Source organism: Rhipicephalus microplus, chromosome 8 (genome assembly GCF_043290135.1).
Source record: "Rhipicephalus microplus isolate Deutch F79 chromosome 8, USDA_Rmic, whole genome shotgun sequence".
NCBI classification, from domain to species: Eukaryota; Metazoa; Arthropoda; class Arachnida; order Ixodida; family Ixodidae; genus Rhipicephalus; species Rhipicephalus microplus.
The window spans coordinates 3,800,119-3,816,657 of NC_134707.1; the positions used below are offsets into that span (position 1 = coordinate 3,800,119).

At 41.1% G+C, this 16,539-nt stretch overlaps 2 protein-coding genes across 3 annotated transcripts; one reads left to right on the forward strand and one right to left on the reverse strand.

The window, feature by feature from the left end:
* Positions 1 to 265: 265 nt before the first annotated feature.
* Fibp (acidic fibroblast growth factor intracellular-binding protein) lies at positions 266 to 11,803 on the forward strand. Of its 2 annotated transcripts, none has more exons than XM_037416045.2 (9): positions 266 to 459; positions 1,716 to 1,914; positions 3,621 to 3,747; positions 4,601 to 4,701; positions 7,289 to 7,422; positions 8,424 to 8,599; positions 10,903 to 10,989; positions 11,455 to 11,552; positions 11,633 to 11,803. In XM_037416045.2, exons 1-9 carry the CDS (start codon positions 375 to 377, stop codon positions 11,709 to 11,711), a joined length of 1,086 nt encoding a protein of 361 aa, XP_037271942.2. In that variant the 5' UTR covers positions 266 to 374; the 3' UTR covers positions 11,712 to 11,803. The 2 variants fall into 2 exon arrangements, with proteins under 2 accessions (XP_037271942.2, XP_075726904.1); XM_075870789.1 differs by having other exon boundaries at positions 319 to 459; positions 1,716 to 1,954.
* Positions 11,804 to 13,545: 1,742 nt separating this feature from the next.
* Positions 13,546 to 14,173, reverse strand: pen-2 (presenilin enhancer, gamma-secretase subunit). Its single transcript, XM_037416047.2, has one exon. The coding sequence runs from the start codon at positions 14,015 to 14,017 to the stop codon at positions 13,712 to 13,714; it is 306 nt and encodes a 101-aa protein (XP_037271944.1). The 5' UTR covers positions 14,018 to 14,173; the 3' UTR covers positions 13,546 to 13,711.
* Between the last annotated feature and the right edge of the window lie 2,366 nt (positions 14,174 to 16,539).

A 16,539-nucleotide genomic window follows, 5' to 3' on the forward strand; every position in this document is an offset into this window, starting at 1 on the left:
AAGAGGAGAAAGCAATGGGTGTACCGCAGCTGCAGCGTGAGCTCTCGCACTGAAAGTCAACATAGAAAACACTTAAACCATTGCAATGCAACGGCACCCTGAACTACACATACACAATAAATGTAAAAGTGTCCATAAAAACGTGAATTAGAAAAGCAATGCACTAAAGAAAAGAAAATGAATATTGTGATTAGATTTTTTTCTGCGAAAAGCGCGCCAGATTAGGCAGACGACATAAAAGCAAGCACAGCAACATTGGCGTATTTTGGTTTCGCTTTCGCTTAAGCGTGTGGTTGTCGGTTTTGCGTCTGGTCGTGTGTTTGTCTGCATCAATACGACGTTGAATTAGAATTACAGTTCACCACAGCTAATACATGTTGGCCGAGGTCGACGTCTTTGTGGGGAACAACACGCTGATCGATCCGGAAGTATTCCAACTATGGTTGCAAGGATATTCAGGTGAGATCCCACTTGTTATAATCAATGCCTTTGTGCCATTCGTAACCTCTCAGTTATAGCATTATTACCGGGCACTTGCGCAGAACTTATTTTCACCAAAAAAACTATTCAAAATGTGCTGTAGAACTTCTGGAACGCCGATAAATTACGCCTAAGATTCTCTAAAATCACACAACGTGTTTACAGGTCTCTCTTGTTTTTTCTAGTTAAAAGCTGCAAGTGAAAAAAAAAAAAAGTATCCGTGGCATGTTACGCACTACGTAGCATCTGAAGAAATTTTCTGCGACCAGACTCCTTGCAAGACTAACAAGCAGCAATGTGAAAGACATGCGTCCCATTGCCTCGAGGTTTTAGTCGAATTCATTGTTCGTACTCCCTGATACCCTTCACATCGTGACATGTTACCTCAGGGTCTGCGCACCTTTGACCAAGCGAAGATGCAAACACCGGAACGCAGCGCCCGCGCGGACACATGGGGTGACGTTACGCAACCATTGGCTTTAAAGGGCTTAGGAAACTAGGGAGTGTTGCATCATGACGAAGGTCACTTGATAATTTGTCCCCCTTCATTCGCTTGCCATACTTCACCGAACAGGCGGCTCAACAAGACACTGAACTTTTGAAGCAAGACTGTATTGCAAAAGGAAAAAGAACATTATTAAAACTTATGGCTAGACTAGCTGGTAACTCATCATATTGTAAGCACTTAGCACAACTTGGTACTCCATTGAAACACTCCCACATTCACACACTTTTCCACTCAAGAAACACACACCACACACAGCAATTAATTCCAACTGCTTATCGTGGGTAAATGACCATCTTATATATGGACAGAATAACATGTAAAAGCAATGAACAACAATGATGCACATGTGCAAAGATTCAACAATTGTCCTGTATGCATTATGAGGAACAACGACAACACAGGATAGGTTGCTCTTGTTCCTTTTGCACTTTTTTCTTTTTTTCAACAGTCAAAAATCAATTTGCCCAACAAAAAGTTTGACTGTAACCGGTATCAAGCAGTCACTTTTTATCACCATTAGGCCTGATTCGGATGGAATTTCTAGGTTGTGTTTGGAGCATTTATGCAAGCTGCAGCAAGGAGCCATTTCGTTGTTGAGCACTATGGTCAGCATAGGGCTGTGCCGCAATTGTAGTGCATAGTGTCACACCAATACATGAGATATTTAATGCTTTCACATAAAAAGTGTAGCAGTGATTCACTGAGTGATTGCACCTTGTGGTTTCAGCTCAAGACGCGGCAGTCACACTGCACCATAATGAACGCATGAAGGAAACTGACATACCTTTGGATCTGCTCAAGAGCGATGTCTTGGACCACTACCGGACACTTCAAATGCTTGAACGACTCCTGCACAGTCCTGTTCACCTCGCTGAGCAGTGGACATTTCAACTGGCGCCACAGACGCAGAGAATGCTCATTGCCAGGTACATCACCTGGCACGAACTGGCCATTCAACAGAATGACGTAATTTTTTTTTTGCTGGAGGCTAGCATAAATTTGTTGCTTAACAAAAAGAGAGACTAATACAGTAAGATCACATCAATTCAAACTTTTTACAGGTAATTCAAACTGACGCCCAGGTCCCAGAACAGCCCTGTCTATTTCTATGGAAAAAACTCCCAATAATTCGAACGCATCAGTATCCACAACGGTTACTAAACTGGGAGCCCATTGTTTTCATTGCTCCTCACAGAATCTGGCCCAAAGTAAACAAAGTGTGTTGCAAAAACAAACCAAACCAAATTTACTACTAATGTGTAACAACGACACAGCAGCATTTCTCATTTGACGAGAATTTAGACACTGCACTGGAGCTGTTAGGCAAGCTGCAAATGATGCTAACCGAGTCGTGACAGAAGAAACGCAATCGAATATGAAATACTGATGACTTTTAATAATGAGTTCATTAACTCTGCCACGTAAAACATGCTTTGGAGCATAACTAGCACAATATATTTCGTATTAATGCTCATTGATATGAAGGCATGCCGGTGCTTGTGTCAGGCATAACGATGACAGATCAATCAATTCTGTTTGCTGTTAGAACTCCATGAACTTAGTTTACAAAATCACCTGCCCCAAATGTGTAGTAGTGCCTAGATTGTGATAATGAGTCCAGAGGTGGCTTCTTTGGTTTTGCATGCGCAATGAGACATGATGTCCATTCATTCTAGTGACCGCTCGCTAATTTCAACTCCATTTATTTCAAATAATTTCATGGTCCTCTTCGAGTACGAATCAGCTAGGCTTTTACTGTAAATGGGAGTGCAACCAGTTAAATAAAAAGTAGCAATATATTCAACAAACTTTCCAGGTTAAACGACAGCAAAACGCATGTATCTGTACAAGGTTAAATTTCAGGGACGATTGAATCTTGAAGTGATGAAAAGGCCATGAGTTATGGGCTGTCCTTTGTGTATATTTATATAGTAATTTGGAAAAAAAGAAGTTTCATAAATTGGCATAGCATTAACAAAGGATAACTAAGTACATCAGCAAATATTTTACTTGACGCTTTGGCTGGTGAACCAGCTTTTATAAGTATGTTACAAACCAGTATTTTAAGAAGGAGCTTGGATGATGTCAGATGCAAGTTATCAATATGAAAGATTGCACTTGACTTTGTAGATGCAACTTATTAAACTTAGTACCACTTCACCAACATGATGGCAAACATGTTGGAGTTCAAACAGATTTTATATTTGCTTGCTATTACCAATAATTCACTATATCAGTGTTCATTATAAGAAGGTTCAACTGTGATCAAATGTGGTAGTTTCACTGACGTAAGCACCAGCCATCCTGGGCTTAGTATTAACAGACATACCATATGTTTGCTTCTAGGATTAAGATGTTATAAGTTGCCAGAGAATCTAGCATTGTCTACCTCTTTTACATTGCGACTCTGGTTGTTTCGATAGAATACTCGATATATTGCTTGTTTTTGAGAATTTAGATGTATGGATCAAATTTTCAATTTATGCGGTTCTCGTTATTGCACCACATATTCTTCTTGACCGATCATTGTAGCACAATATGTCACATGTGTATGTCATCAGAGTTTTTTTAGGTGCATTTCTTGTGCATTTAGTGAATGTTGGGGTACCACTGATGCAGAGTTACATTGCAGGTACTATGACTTCGACCAAAATGTTGTGAGAGAGTTCCTAGGAAAGAAACTATCCTCACGAAATCGTAAGGACCTGGACGAAGTCAGCGAAAAGACTGGCGTTGATATAAAAAGCTGCAGACGTCAGGTCTGTGATGTGTTGGAATCGTGTGATTAAAGATGCAAAAAGGAATATTAGAGAAAACAAGAGTGCAAGTAATCTTAACAGGAAATGCATTTTTCTACATTGTTGTCAAGTCACTAAAGTTAGTTGTGAATGAATCGTGAAGCCTTATTCTTATAAAGCTAATAATAATAATAATAATAATAATAAATTCTGGGGTTTTATGAGGCTAGGTGTAGTGGAGGACTCCAGATAAACTTTGACCACCTGGAGTTTTAATGTAACTATACGTGCCAAGGTACCTGCCGGGTGACTTTGAATGCTAGGTTATCACACAGGCATTCGCACCACTTACTCATGGTAGTTGTGCAACCAGTTAAGAAAGTTACACAGCACCAGTTTACTTCGCTTAAATGCTGTCACGCTTGAAAAAAAAAAACCACAACCATTGAAAAGAAAATAAGAAGAGGTCTTTGTTGGAAAACACTGCTAACACTTTGCACTCAGCCATCTACGTGCGAATAGTTTTGGGACATTAAACCTCAACAATTATTATATTATCCGCATGCAAGGGTTATCTATGTGCTGGCTACTAAACTGAAGCTGGTTTGTAAAAGCAAGCATAATTGTAACCTATCACACAGGGCACCCCGGTGTTTTCCAGTATTGTTTGCAAAGTGCAAAGTACTTAATCGAAAGTTCAATATAGCTTGACAGTACTCCTTTCAGTTCCGCTAAAGTGTGAGCACATGCTCTCTGCTTATACGTTTGTAGCATAATTTGCCCTGTTGCATAAATGTGAGTCACTGATACTGTACACGCTCACACAAAATCCTGACGCCACGCCTGAGCTATGGTGTGCTTGCTGTGCTTTCAGTTTGACAACATCAAGCGCGTCTATAAGGCAGTTGAAGAACTACCGGGGCCCCTCTCCAAGAACATACAGACCCATTTTCTCCTTCCTGAGGAACTGGCAAGGTGACTGCTTGCGCATTTGAAAACCCTCCTCACATTGTACCAAGTATCCTTTCTATTAGGGGTGCTCGAATAGTGAAATTTCATCTCTAATTCGAACCCAGTAGCACCGAATGGTGGCTAGAAATATCGAATAGAAAAAAATTTTCATGGCAAATCGAAGAACAAAGAAGTGAAATCTGTTCGTGTCCTCAAGCACATAATGCTGTGAGTGACTGATACTGAAAGACTGCAGATTGTTATGTGGAAACGTAAGCTGTTCATTATTCTGAAAGATGCTGAGTTGTTAGTCGGCACTTGAGGTGTCTCGACTGCTCTTTTGTTTTTGCACGGCCTGTCTCTTAGAATGAATACTTACAACCAACTTGCTGAGCTCTCCTAATGAGCACATGGTATGGCTTCATGCCCACTCACCAAGATGCTGGGATGTTTCCTGCATTTGAAAGCATGCACTCACTGGACACCTCAGTAGTGGGGATCACTAAGCCTTTTTGGTGATGCCTGGACGAAATTCGGTTCCATAATTTTTTTCGATGTGTCAAAACAATATCCTTTTTTCAGACCAGGGACTCACTGAACTATTTTTGAGCCTCTCAACTAATAGGTGCAAGCTCAGTGTACTGGTTATCTTATGACAGTCTCCCAGACTATTTCCTGGCCTTCTTTGCTGGAGCCATGATGTGCATAAGTGACATAATCTCCTTCAAAATAAACATTCGCTTGCTTTTGAACCAGAATATTGGCGAAGGCCTACTGTAACGTCGTTACCGTTAGTTTCAGACAACTCACCCTCACCAAGTTTCAAAATTGGCCTGTGTCACATTACAAATATTTATGCTGTCGAATCATTTGAAATTCTGAATAATAACAGTCTGAAAGTCAAATAGAGCTTGGATTTATTTGATTTGAATTCAAAGCTCAAATATATTCATGTAATACTAATTTCTATATGTATATACGTGGGAAGTCAGATTTCTAGTGCATTCTTTGTAATTCAGCATGAGTTCCCAATGAAACTCTGTCAGTTCTCTTTCTCTGACAACAAAGCAATTTCAAAGAATCGTTTCACCAAAATGCACCTTACAACTTTCAGCGTGTGGCTGAAATTCGCAATGAGGCCTAGTGAGTGGTCTCTTAGGCATGCTTACGAGCAATGTTTTATAGTATGACAGTTGAGCCTGTTGTTAATGAAATGCATAAATATGTGTGTCAGTAGAAGAATGATGAAAATACAGATGTCTTTTTCACCTCATATTGCACTGACATGCCAGAAAACACAACAAACATGATGACAGAAGAGCAATCAGTGCAAAGATATTATTCTTTCTTACAAATAAAATGGCAACATATCCAGTTGAACTTCATTGTAACAAAGCAAATCTAATGTTTTTCTCACATATATCAGCAAGTAACAGATATTCATTTACAACAAATATTGCTATACGATGGCATTTCCAGGCTTGATGCGATTCCAGTATAGCAATGATTGATTTTATTAACTGTTAAACAACTATTCTAACAGGGTAAGATACCTTTCTTCGTCATGCTGCAGGCATTGAGATGTGCAGATTTACAAGACAGAAGTAGCTGGACATGGTCATGAATCATCTGACCAGCGTCACTTATTTTCTTTTGTGGTGTGTTGTTGCATATGTGTATTTCTAGTGCAATGCACAAGTTTAATGAATTATAATGGAGCGTTTTAGAGTGGCACTCTTTTATAAAACAGGAGAGCGGTCATGACACGTCAAGCGGTAATGGCGGAACTAGCCTGAGTATCCAGCCAACCAAAACGTCGTCTTCTTCACCGACTGAGTCATACCCCCTGCCTTTCTGAGTAGCACTCAACTTCTTCACTACATTTTCCTCCCCTCCGGAAAAGAGCCATCCTGGCAACTCATAGGCAGGAGACAATAGAGGGATCGTAATACGGTTTTAGGCGGTCTATGTGGACGGTCTCACGTCCACGGCGTCGTTGATCATGGGGCTGCTCTAGTGGCTCGACGATGTAATTGACGGGTGAAGTTTGCTTAACCACAGGGTAAGGGCCGTCATACTTGTACGTCAGTTTCGTTGAGAGACTAGGGCTGGTTGAAGGGATGCGAAGCCAGACAAGGTCATCTGATGCTTAAGAAGCCGGAGGCGTCGGGCTATCGCGGTGGTGTTTCTGGCGTTGCTGTTCAGCACTTGTGAAGGAGCGGGTAAGCTGACGACACTCTTCCGCGTATTTAGCAGCTTGTGACATCGTCGTCGACTCAGCAACATCCGGGTGGTAAGGAAGGACGATGTCTAGCATGCAAGAGGGCTCGCGACCATAAAGGAGGAAGTATGGAGAGAAACCAGTGGTTGTCTGGACAGCAATATTATGCGCGTATGTGACAAAAGGGAGAATACTGTCCCAATTGGTGTGATCGGTTGCGACGTACATTGACAGCATATCTCCTAATGTATGGTTGAATCGTTCTGTAATGCCATTAGTTTGAGGATGATACGCGGTGGTGGTGCGATGAATGACTTGGCATTCCTTGAGATGCGATTCGACAGCGTCCGACAAAAATCATGTACCTTTTTTTGGTATTCCTTTTTGCAGAAAGTATGCAGCCATTGTGTACATAACGCACAACCGATTCGAAACTGGCAAAAAGAAGCTGGGTTACCTGCATCTGGAGGACTTCATCTTCTGCGCTGACCACATGATCCAATCATGGAGCTGCAGAAACCCAAGTAATTTGTGCTTCTTTCTTTTTACCACATCTAAGCTTGCAAGAAATTTTAATGGTTTCATCAAGCAAACGTCATATTTCACTCTTGTTACCAGCAGGAAAAAATGCAAAAAAGCTGAATCTAAAGGGAAACATTTGTCTTGTGGTGGAGCCGTGCCGCAACACGAAATTTGTGTATGAAAATGTTCCTTGTCACTGCAAAAAGCCACACCATATGGGCGAATATTTGAATTTATATCACAGTATTCCAATTCGCTTTGACAAGAATTTATATTTATTGAAATTTAAAAGTATATGAACTGAAGGGATGTAGAATAATTATTGGGGTTTAATGTCCCAAAATGAATTAACGTGTACTTCACCTCATGTAACTTTTTCCTAAAGGTGGCTTCACTGCATTGTGCAACTTTCGTTTCGTAAAACCACCTATGCAGGGGCAATATGCCTGCCACAAAGCCACACATTCTACAAGTTGCCTAAGTTTAAAAGCTTGTTCTACGAGCTTAAGTGCACTAAGTATATGTACTTAATTTTAAAATGTTACGTATTCTACTGGTTATAGCTCACACTCTACTGCTGTTCAAATCCTGCTAATATTTAAACTTTGCTACAAACGAAAATTGATTGACATTCACACATACCTAGTTCCTATTCTTAAAAATATTGTGCAAGTTGACAAAAATGCTCACTGCTCTTTATAAAATGCGATATAAACTATTCGAACTGCTTGATTCGAAATTATTTCACTACTAGCTTTAATTTGACTTCAGACCTCAAATTTACTATATGCCTATTTCTATACACTATGCTTCATAAAATGAGTGACAGTGAAATAATGGCGAAGTTGTTTTAATAGTGCCTATGGTACTAATAATTTCTAACCAGTTTAACGAACGTTTAACCACACACATCAGGCTCAGTTTCTGAGCCGTCACAGGTTCACCTATCAAAGCCTCATGACTGTATCATAGATGATCGTTCACTTGACAACATGTATTGCAGACTGCAAGTATGAAGAATCAGGCATGGAGATGGATCGCGAGTTTCTTCAGCATCTGCGCGAGATGAAGTTGCTTCTGGACAAGGACCACATAGACCGGCTCAGGGATTCTGTTCTATTCTCACTGCGCAGTCAAATCTCCAAGCACACCTTGCAGGACGTTGAATCCAATTTTAAGGTATGTTTCGCTTGATTGGCTTGTGTTGAAATATGTTGCACTTTAATTTGACATGGTAATTTTGATACACAGATAGGGTACACATTTGTCTCTGTAATCAGATGTCATCCGATTTTTCTTACTAGGCATAGTAGAGATGAAAGATGATGATATGTAGGGTTTAACATCCCAAAATCACCATATGATTATGAGAGATGCCGTATTGGAGGGCTCCAGTAATTTTGACCATCTGTGGTTCTTTAACGTGCACTCAAATCTAAGCGCACGGGCCTACAGCATTTTCGCCTCCATCAAAAATGCAGCCACTGTGGCCAGAATTCAATCCCGTGACTTGCGGGTCTGCAGCCGAGTACCTTAGCCATTAAACCACCGCGGCGGGGCAGAGGTGAAAGGTGGTTGAAGAGGTTCACTTAAGCCAGTGTTTTGATAAATGGACTTGTATTTATCTAGGTAGGGTCTGCTTTGATGAAGACAAGAAAAATTACGGGCTTGGAAGATAAGCAGAGCTACCTTTGTATTGAAGCAGGCACATAAAATAAGTTTGTTATTGTTTTGATCAAGCTTTATAAGCTTAACTGTACATGTTTCACTTCAGCAGTAAATCTCAGGAATGAAATGTAGCCCTTATGTTTGGTAGGGAATAAGTAGCTACGTGCAGCTGTAAACAAGAAATCAAAAATGAAGTTTAAAGGCTTGTTCTACAAGCTTAAGTGCACTAAGTATGTGTACTCAATTTTAAGATGTTACATATTCTACTGCTTATAGCTCACAATGAACGTGCTGTTTACTATTGAATATCTCGACTCAATAGCAACCAACTATATATTTACAAATTACACTTCACTTTTCACGAATATCAAATGCACCATTCAACTTTCTGATTTTGCTGATGAGAATTTTTGAAGCGAGAGGTTTCAGTAAGATACACATACTAACTAGGGTCCATATTTCCTGTGCTACAAGTCATCAAACTTTTCATAAATAGAGTGCACATTGAATGCATGTGATGCGCACTGCATTTTATAAACTAATTTGAAGTTCTGCAGTTTATATATTGAAAAAACTAAGTGATTGTGCTTCAGAAAGGACAAAATTATCGCTGCAAAGTGCAAGAATCACACAGTTTCGCTCTGAAGGGCAACCAAATGTTGGTGTACTTTTCACAGAACACTGGACCTTTGTGAGTGCTTACACGAGCCTTAGGTTGCAGACTGCCTCAGAGATCGGCCCGGGTATTTTCTTCAAAAAAATGTCGTTTTGGACAGTTGTCTGAGGCTCTCGAGGCTGCAACAGATGTCGGTGTGAATATATGAGAGCCCATTTGCATTGTCATTGTGACTCCTGACCCCAACTTAGAAACTAATTAGAAGGAGGGGGATGACGACAGCATAATAGTAGATGCCCTCTGCCAGTGATAAACAAGGTGGAACGATAAACTCGCATATACTGCTTCTCTCCAAGAAATGAACATCTTTTCGTAAAAGGCAATGACAATAGCATAGTTGCTATGACCACAAACTGAACAATGGTTGAGCCACTGTATTGATGGAACAGATCGTCATCTACTCATTCGCATTACTTGTGTCCATGTGCTTCGAGTTGTCAATAAATTAGCCCTCTCCCTGCCAATTGCTAGCATTTCGGTTAGCTTAGTTGGTAGAGCGACCGCGACTTCCCCGGAAAGGCGTTAGTCCCGAATTCAAACCCCGGACCAGGATGAATTTTTCGGCATCTGAGAAGCTTTTTTTCAGAGAAATCCGTACGGATTTCCTTGTGGCTTCTTGCTACAAGCAGGTGGTTGTCGTCCTTCCTTTTCCCTTTTGAAGAAATAAATGTAGCTCTGTGAAAATGAGCAGCTGTTGTTGTCTACTGTATTTTGATAAATGTGCAAACTTTCAATGAAATCCAACCAATAGTTATGGCATAGAATGGATTAAGCACACACATAATCATGTGTTTTTGTTGTGTAGTATAAGCTTGTAGAATTTTCATGAAAACCTTTCATAAAATATTAGAGGCATTCATCATTTTCACTGGTATAGCGCACCACGACAAGGACACACACAAAGGATAGATTCACACACACACAGCGCTACACACATAGCGCTGTGTGTGTGTGAATCTCTCCTTTGTGTGTGTCCTTGTCGTGGTGCGCTATACCAGTGAAAATGATGAATCCCAACCAACTAGCCCGGCAACGTGCCTTAGCATTAGAGGCATGTTGTCCTATGTTTACTTAGTGGCTGAGATGTTACTGCTGCAACTTGTCTGTTAATTCATGTTTTTTTAAACTGACTTTTCAGTCTCTCACACGAACACTTGTCAATATTGCGTATGGATTGAACCACAGTAAAGATTTGAGAGATTTCTTCATCGACATTGTCGAGAAGGTATGTACATGCAAATTAAGCAGAACTTTCTTACTCAAAGCTTGACATATGCTAAAATTGCAATTACTGCAAGCAAACATGTCAGTAATTATATTACTTGTGCTTTTTTTCACAGAACCCCATTGTAATAAACAGCCACAATTAACTATCATGGGCACTAGCATGATTGGTAGCAGGGTAGTGATGTAAATGTATGAAATCAACTCCTTCCATTTTTAGCTGCACCAATATATACCACTCTACCAGGCAGCGTGTCTGTGCCAGGATTCAGGTGTGAATAGTTACAACACACTCGCTCAGTATCTAGTTAATCACCTGCGTAGTTATAAAGATCATATCTGCTGGTAAAGACTTAGAGCAGGCCTATGTGCCGGTAAACTAAGACTTATCGCTTTCTTGTAACCATTTATATAACAAGCTCTTAATCTATAAGCATTCTAGCATTCTGAACCTCTTCTTTTGCAGATTATAGAACCCTGTAGGGCTGCCCACTGGACGGTGGATGAGTTGCAATTAGTCATGGATGCGTTTGTGAAGAGCCCCCAAAGTGTAACTTTTGCACAGTAGGGAAACATTTCCTTCTTGTCTCCGATTGTTTGCCTCCTTGAATGAATTTCACATGAACGTTGCTTGTTTTTTGCAGTGACATCCATCTCCACGAAGTCTGGGTCCGCTACGCGGAGACGATGGCCAAGTGCGTGTACAAGCTGTACTCAGCGTAGACGCTGCTGAATATGCGTGTTACATCAGCACGGCATTCACTACGAGGCATCGAGCGACTTTGAAACTATGTAATAAATTTGTCACAAGCTAATTCACGGCTGTGTGTTCTACACTTTGATTTCTTTGACTACAATGCACAGTAAAAATCAGCAGATTAAATAACTATTAAGAATCAAGCTCTTCCAAGCTCTAGGTTAAACGTCAGGTGTCCTAAAATACCATCCATATGGTTGCTTATCTCCCACACTCACTGACGGAGATGGCACATGCAGCCGCCACGCTGGGTTTCGCAGCGTGGTGCTAGCCGAGTACGAGTGACAAAACGCCTGCGTGTCTACTGAGGGTGCCACGGCTAGCTTTGCACTTTAGTTACCCGCGCTGGAGTGTGAACATTTTTGCATGGTCTGTGGAAGGCTGTGGTTTGACTCTACTCTGCCTGCGCCTAGGAAAGCATCAGCCAAGAAAGCCACGTCAAGCCCCTAAGATCAACCAGCTTTGCCGTTTAAGCTTTATACGACTAGAGTAAACTTCTTGTCCTTATTTTATTATGTATGTACACAGATACAGTGCTGCTTCTGTAGGCAGACTCCTTGTTTTTTCATAACGGCATAAAGTACGAATAAATGTAGTGGTTAGGGTCAGAAGAACACTACACATGTATATAAAACTTTTTCAAGGCAATGAAAATTTGGAGGTGTTAGGGTCCTTGTGGGGAGTGGTGCAGCGTATGCCACTAAAAGAAAGCCTCTATGCAAGACAAAGCCTGTACAAGCATTATCAGTATAAATATTTATTACATGAAATGAAAAAGATAGCTAGTTAAGGAGTTTATATTTGAAAAGAATCAAAGAAGTTTTAGAATTGAATGTACAAGCATTGCATTACATTATACGGTTTATTTTTAAGAATTAATGGGTATCATTCATGCACCCTGTTCTAAAATCAGTGGGTGTTGTACCCACGACCACCGCTACACCTGTGAAGTGCATAAAAGCAGCCACAAACAAAGCAAAAACATTAAATATGTAGATAGATTTTTTTTCATCAATGTAAACACCCCTCCAAACTAGGCCCATTTACTGTCTTTGGTAATTCAAAGAATAACAAGGCTCTAGGAGTGCACCAACACAGGTTGGTGCACTTAATGTTGGTCAATTTAAGAAATTTGGTAATTTAGGTAGCAATGTTTAATCTATTACGGAGTGCACCGAAACAAGAAGGGGTTGTATGCCTGACATTTAGCTAGGTTGCAAAAGCATCACTACTTTGCCTGTGCCAGGGATAGACCATTCGACTTAGGAGGGGGAGAGGCGTAGTAATTTATGCAGGGTCCCTATAAAGTTTCGCATTCAAGCAACCCTATCTCCTCGCCGTTACGGAACAGATTGGCATTATGTGACGTGAATAAAAACATCATGATTGATTTGTGGGGTTTAACGTCCCAAAACTACCACATGAATATGAGAGACGCCGTAGTGGAGAGCTCCGGAAATTTCGACCACCGGGGGTTCTTCAACGTGCACCCAAATCTGAGCCTACGGGCCTACAGCATTTTCACCTCCATCGAAAATGCAGCCGCCGCAGCTGGGATTCGATGACACGGCGGGGCAGTAGAAACATTCTGTATAACGTCATTAGTAGAGCCATATTGCGGCACGTCACTACGGATATTGTTGCTGGCAGAATAGAAAGAACCTCTAAGCGGCACCGCGTTTGTTACTGACCATCGAGTGACATTTACAAAGTAGCGATGCTTATCCAACATCGTCGTGCACGCAACTAGAGTGCACTAGAAAGTAGATTCCAATCTAACAGTGTTCAAAGAATAGCACGGCCATGAGCAACTTTTTTAATGGAACCGCCTACAGTGCCTACGTTCACGGCGATGTTATTTTGTCCGCACAGAACGCAACGTCGCAAAAGGAAAGGAAAATAAACTGCGAGCGCGACTCCTGCGATCTTTTCTGGAGGGAACGACGCGCAGTCTTGTCGGCGGACATCAGGGTATTCCGGTGGGAGTGATGAACGATATGGCATCGCCGAATGCTCCCCACTGGACGCGGTTGAGCTGGAAGTACGTCACCCAGGCGACCAGCACGACGGTCCACAGCGAGGCGCCGATAGCCGACCTGATCACGTACGCCTTGATCATCTTCTGCTCCTCGAACGGCTGCCGGATGAAGGCCTCTCGAAAGAACCACACCGCATTCACCAGCCACAGGAAGGGCAGCGCGAAGAAGCCGCCCCGGTAGTACCACCGACACAGTCGCAGCTTTTCGTCGTCCTTCACTTTGCGCAGATCCATGGCTTTTGTGGACGACGCGGAAGCGTCAGGAAGCGTTCCTCACGCGCACGCTGGGGGCCTTTGAAATTCGGCAGATTGTGCAGTTAAGTCGAACAATGATTATTTGATCGCGTACGACGGCGTACCAGAGAACTCCCGCTGGATAGTGGGGGCCGATTCTGCGGCTCGTACTGGCTGGTACAGCAGAAATTGGTTCGTAATGATGTCCATAGCTATGTCGACAACGTAGAAGCGTGCAGTTTCGTTTCTATTTCAGAACTCCTACAACGCTTTATTATTATTCTCCTGCAAGTCATTTTTTTATTTTCACGTCATTTTTTTTTCTAAATTCTCAGTAAGGCTATCAGGTTGCATATTGATTTTATTAACAATCAAGCTTATTCATCATTTTTCACATTGCCACATACTCGCACTGCATTTTCTCAAAAACTCTTTTCAGGTAATCATTGGAGTGCTGCGACAGTTTCCCCAACACTTTAGGACTTTCTGCTGTAAGAAGCTAGCCACGCAACTCAACTGAACTATTTAATGTACTTGACTAGTGCAGCTCATCGAGATTGTGCACAGTTTAGAATTAAAAACTAACACCAGGTACCACAGAACTACTGCCCTTGTTGCCACTTATGTTGCTGCCAGACCGTTGATGCTAACACAGTTAAACAAACTATTTGTAAGGCAACGTAAGGGTTTTATCACAATGCTCACAAATTACACAGTCATCTTAATTGCACGATTCAGTTGTAACTACACTGAGTAAGCAGAAATGCATTAGTTAGGGCTGGTTTGAATAGAAGACCCCCTAACAGAACAATGCTGCAAGAGCATAGGAACAGCAATAAATGCTGCACTCTAGATTGGCAACTCAGCCATTCATGTGTAAGCCAGTTGCACCATTAATGCAATAACTCCTCTTCTAAACTGTCTTGTGTTGTCTTTTTAGGCTACAGTTCTTACTTCTCGTATAAAACAACACAGACGCACATGATGCAGAGAATACCTGAAAGGTTTCTTTTGCACTATCACATCAGATATACCTAATTAACATTCTTGAATCCGTCCAAAATCGTGCCGCCAGATTCATCTCCGCAAATTACGACAAACGAGCAAGCATCAGTCAAATCAAATCATCCCTCGGTCTCCCTGTTTTGTCAGCTCGACGCAAAATTTCACGTCTCTGTCTCTTTCACAAACTTTACTACAGCTTTCCTCACCTACATGGCTCACTTTTACTTCCGCCTGTCCGAACATCTCGTCGCCTATTTAATTCCCTGAGTATCCAACGTCTGTTTGGTTCTACTAACGCTTTTAATAAATCATTTCTTGCTACGGCTATCGATGAGTGGAAAGGTTTGACGGATGCTATTGTCAGCGAAAAAGTTGCTTTTAAATTTAGAGATTTATTACTAGCTACCCTTGACTCTTAATCGCTGTTTGTCTTTCTTTGTTGTTTGTTCTCTGCCGCCTGTATATTTTGGACCGCGAATTGACTGTTGAATATTTCGTTTGACATGCTCTGTTTTCTTTTTGTTTTTTGTTGCTACCTGTATGTTTTAGTAATTCAAAAACTGTAACCATGAACTGCATTTTCATTGAAATTTGTACTTGGATTGTTCCCCCCCCTTATGTAATGCCCCGAGAGAGGCCCTTAAGGGTAAAATAAATGATGATGATGAAATAAATTTCTTGTCAGGCAAAAAATTTATATCATAGGTTTCTATATAAATTTAAGAAAAATCACCTTCATACATTTCTAATGTGCATGTGTGTAGTAAAATGCATACTATAGGCCATGAAGAGACTGAAATTTTCATGCCCAACTACTGCATGGTGAAATGCAACAGCATTATCCCCTTCTCTTTGCTTGGCAATGTCTTTATTTGTTGTGTACAAGCCGTTTCAACTGCAACTCTTCCATAAATGCAGTCTCCACACACCAGCCGGTTGGCGCAGTCAAAGTGCTAATATATTTGCATTAACACAAAAAATGCTGTCAAGCCCACAGCTCTAAAACAGATTCTTCAGCATGCTACTTGTAAAGCACGCTTATGAATCACTGCTCGGAAGCACATAGAATTGCACACACAAAAGCACGCCTCTTTTACGACAAATGCCCAAATTTGCACGATACAATATTCAAGAGAAAGAAAAAGCCCAGGGCTACAGACATTGCACTGCATATTTTATTGGCCTAATCTGCAAACAGATGAGTCGTTTGAACCTACAATTTTCTCTCTAAGCAATGCTCCCTTGCACTGAGTGACAGCTAAAAAAGCACGCTTGAATATGCAACAAAACCTCACTAATGCTGCCATATGACCACTTGTCAGCTCTCTCAGGCAAGTCTCAAAATGTTGCAATTGCAGATTTCTATGAACATGCGATGCGAAAGCTGTGCCGATCAAAAGATAACGAATGTTTAAGGAAAAGAGGTACTTGAAGTGGTAAAATCGTGGTTAAATAAAAGATGTCCTTAAATAATAATAAGAGAATAATAATTATCATTATTATTAATAAATAATAAT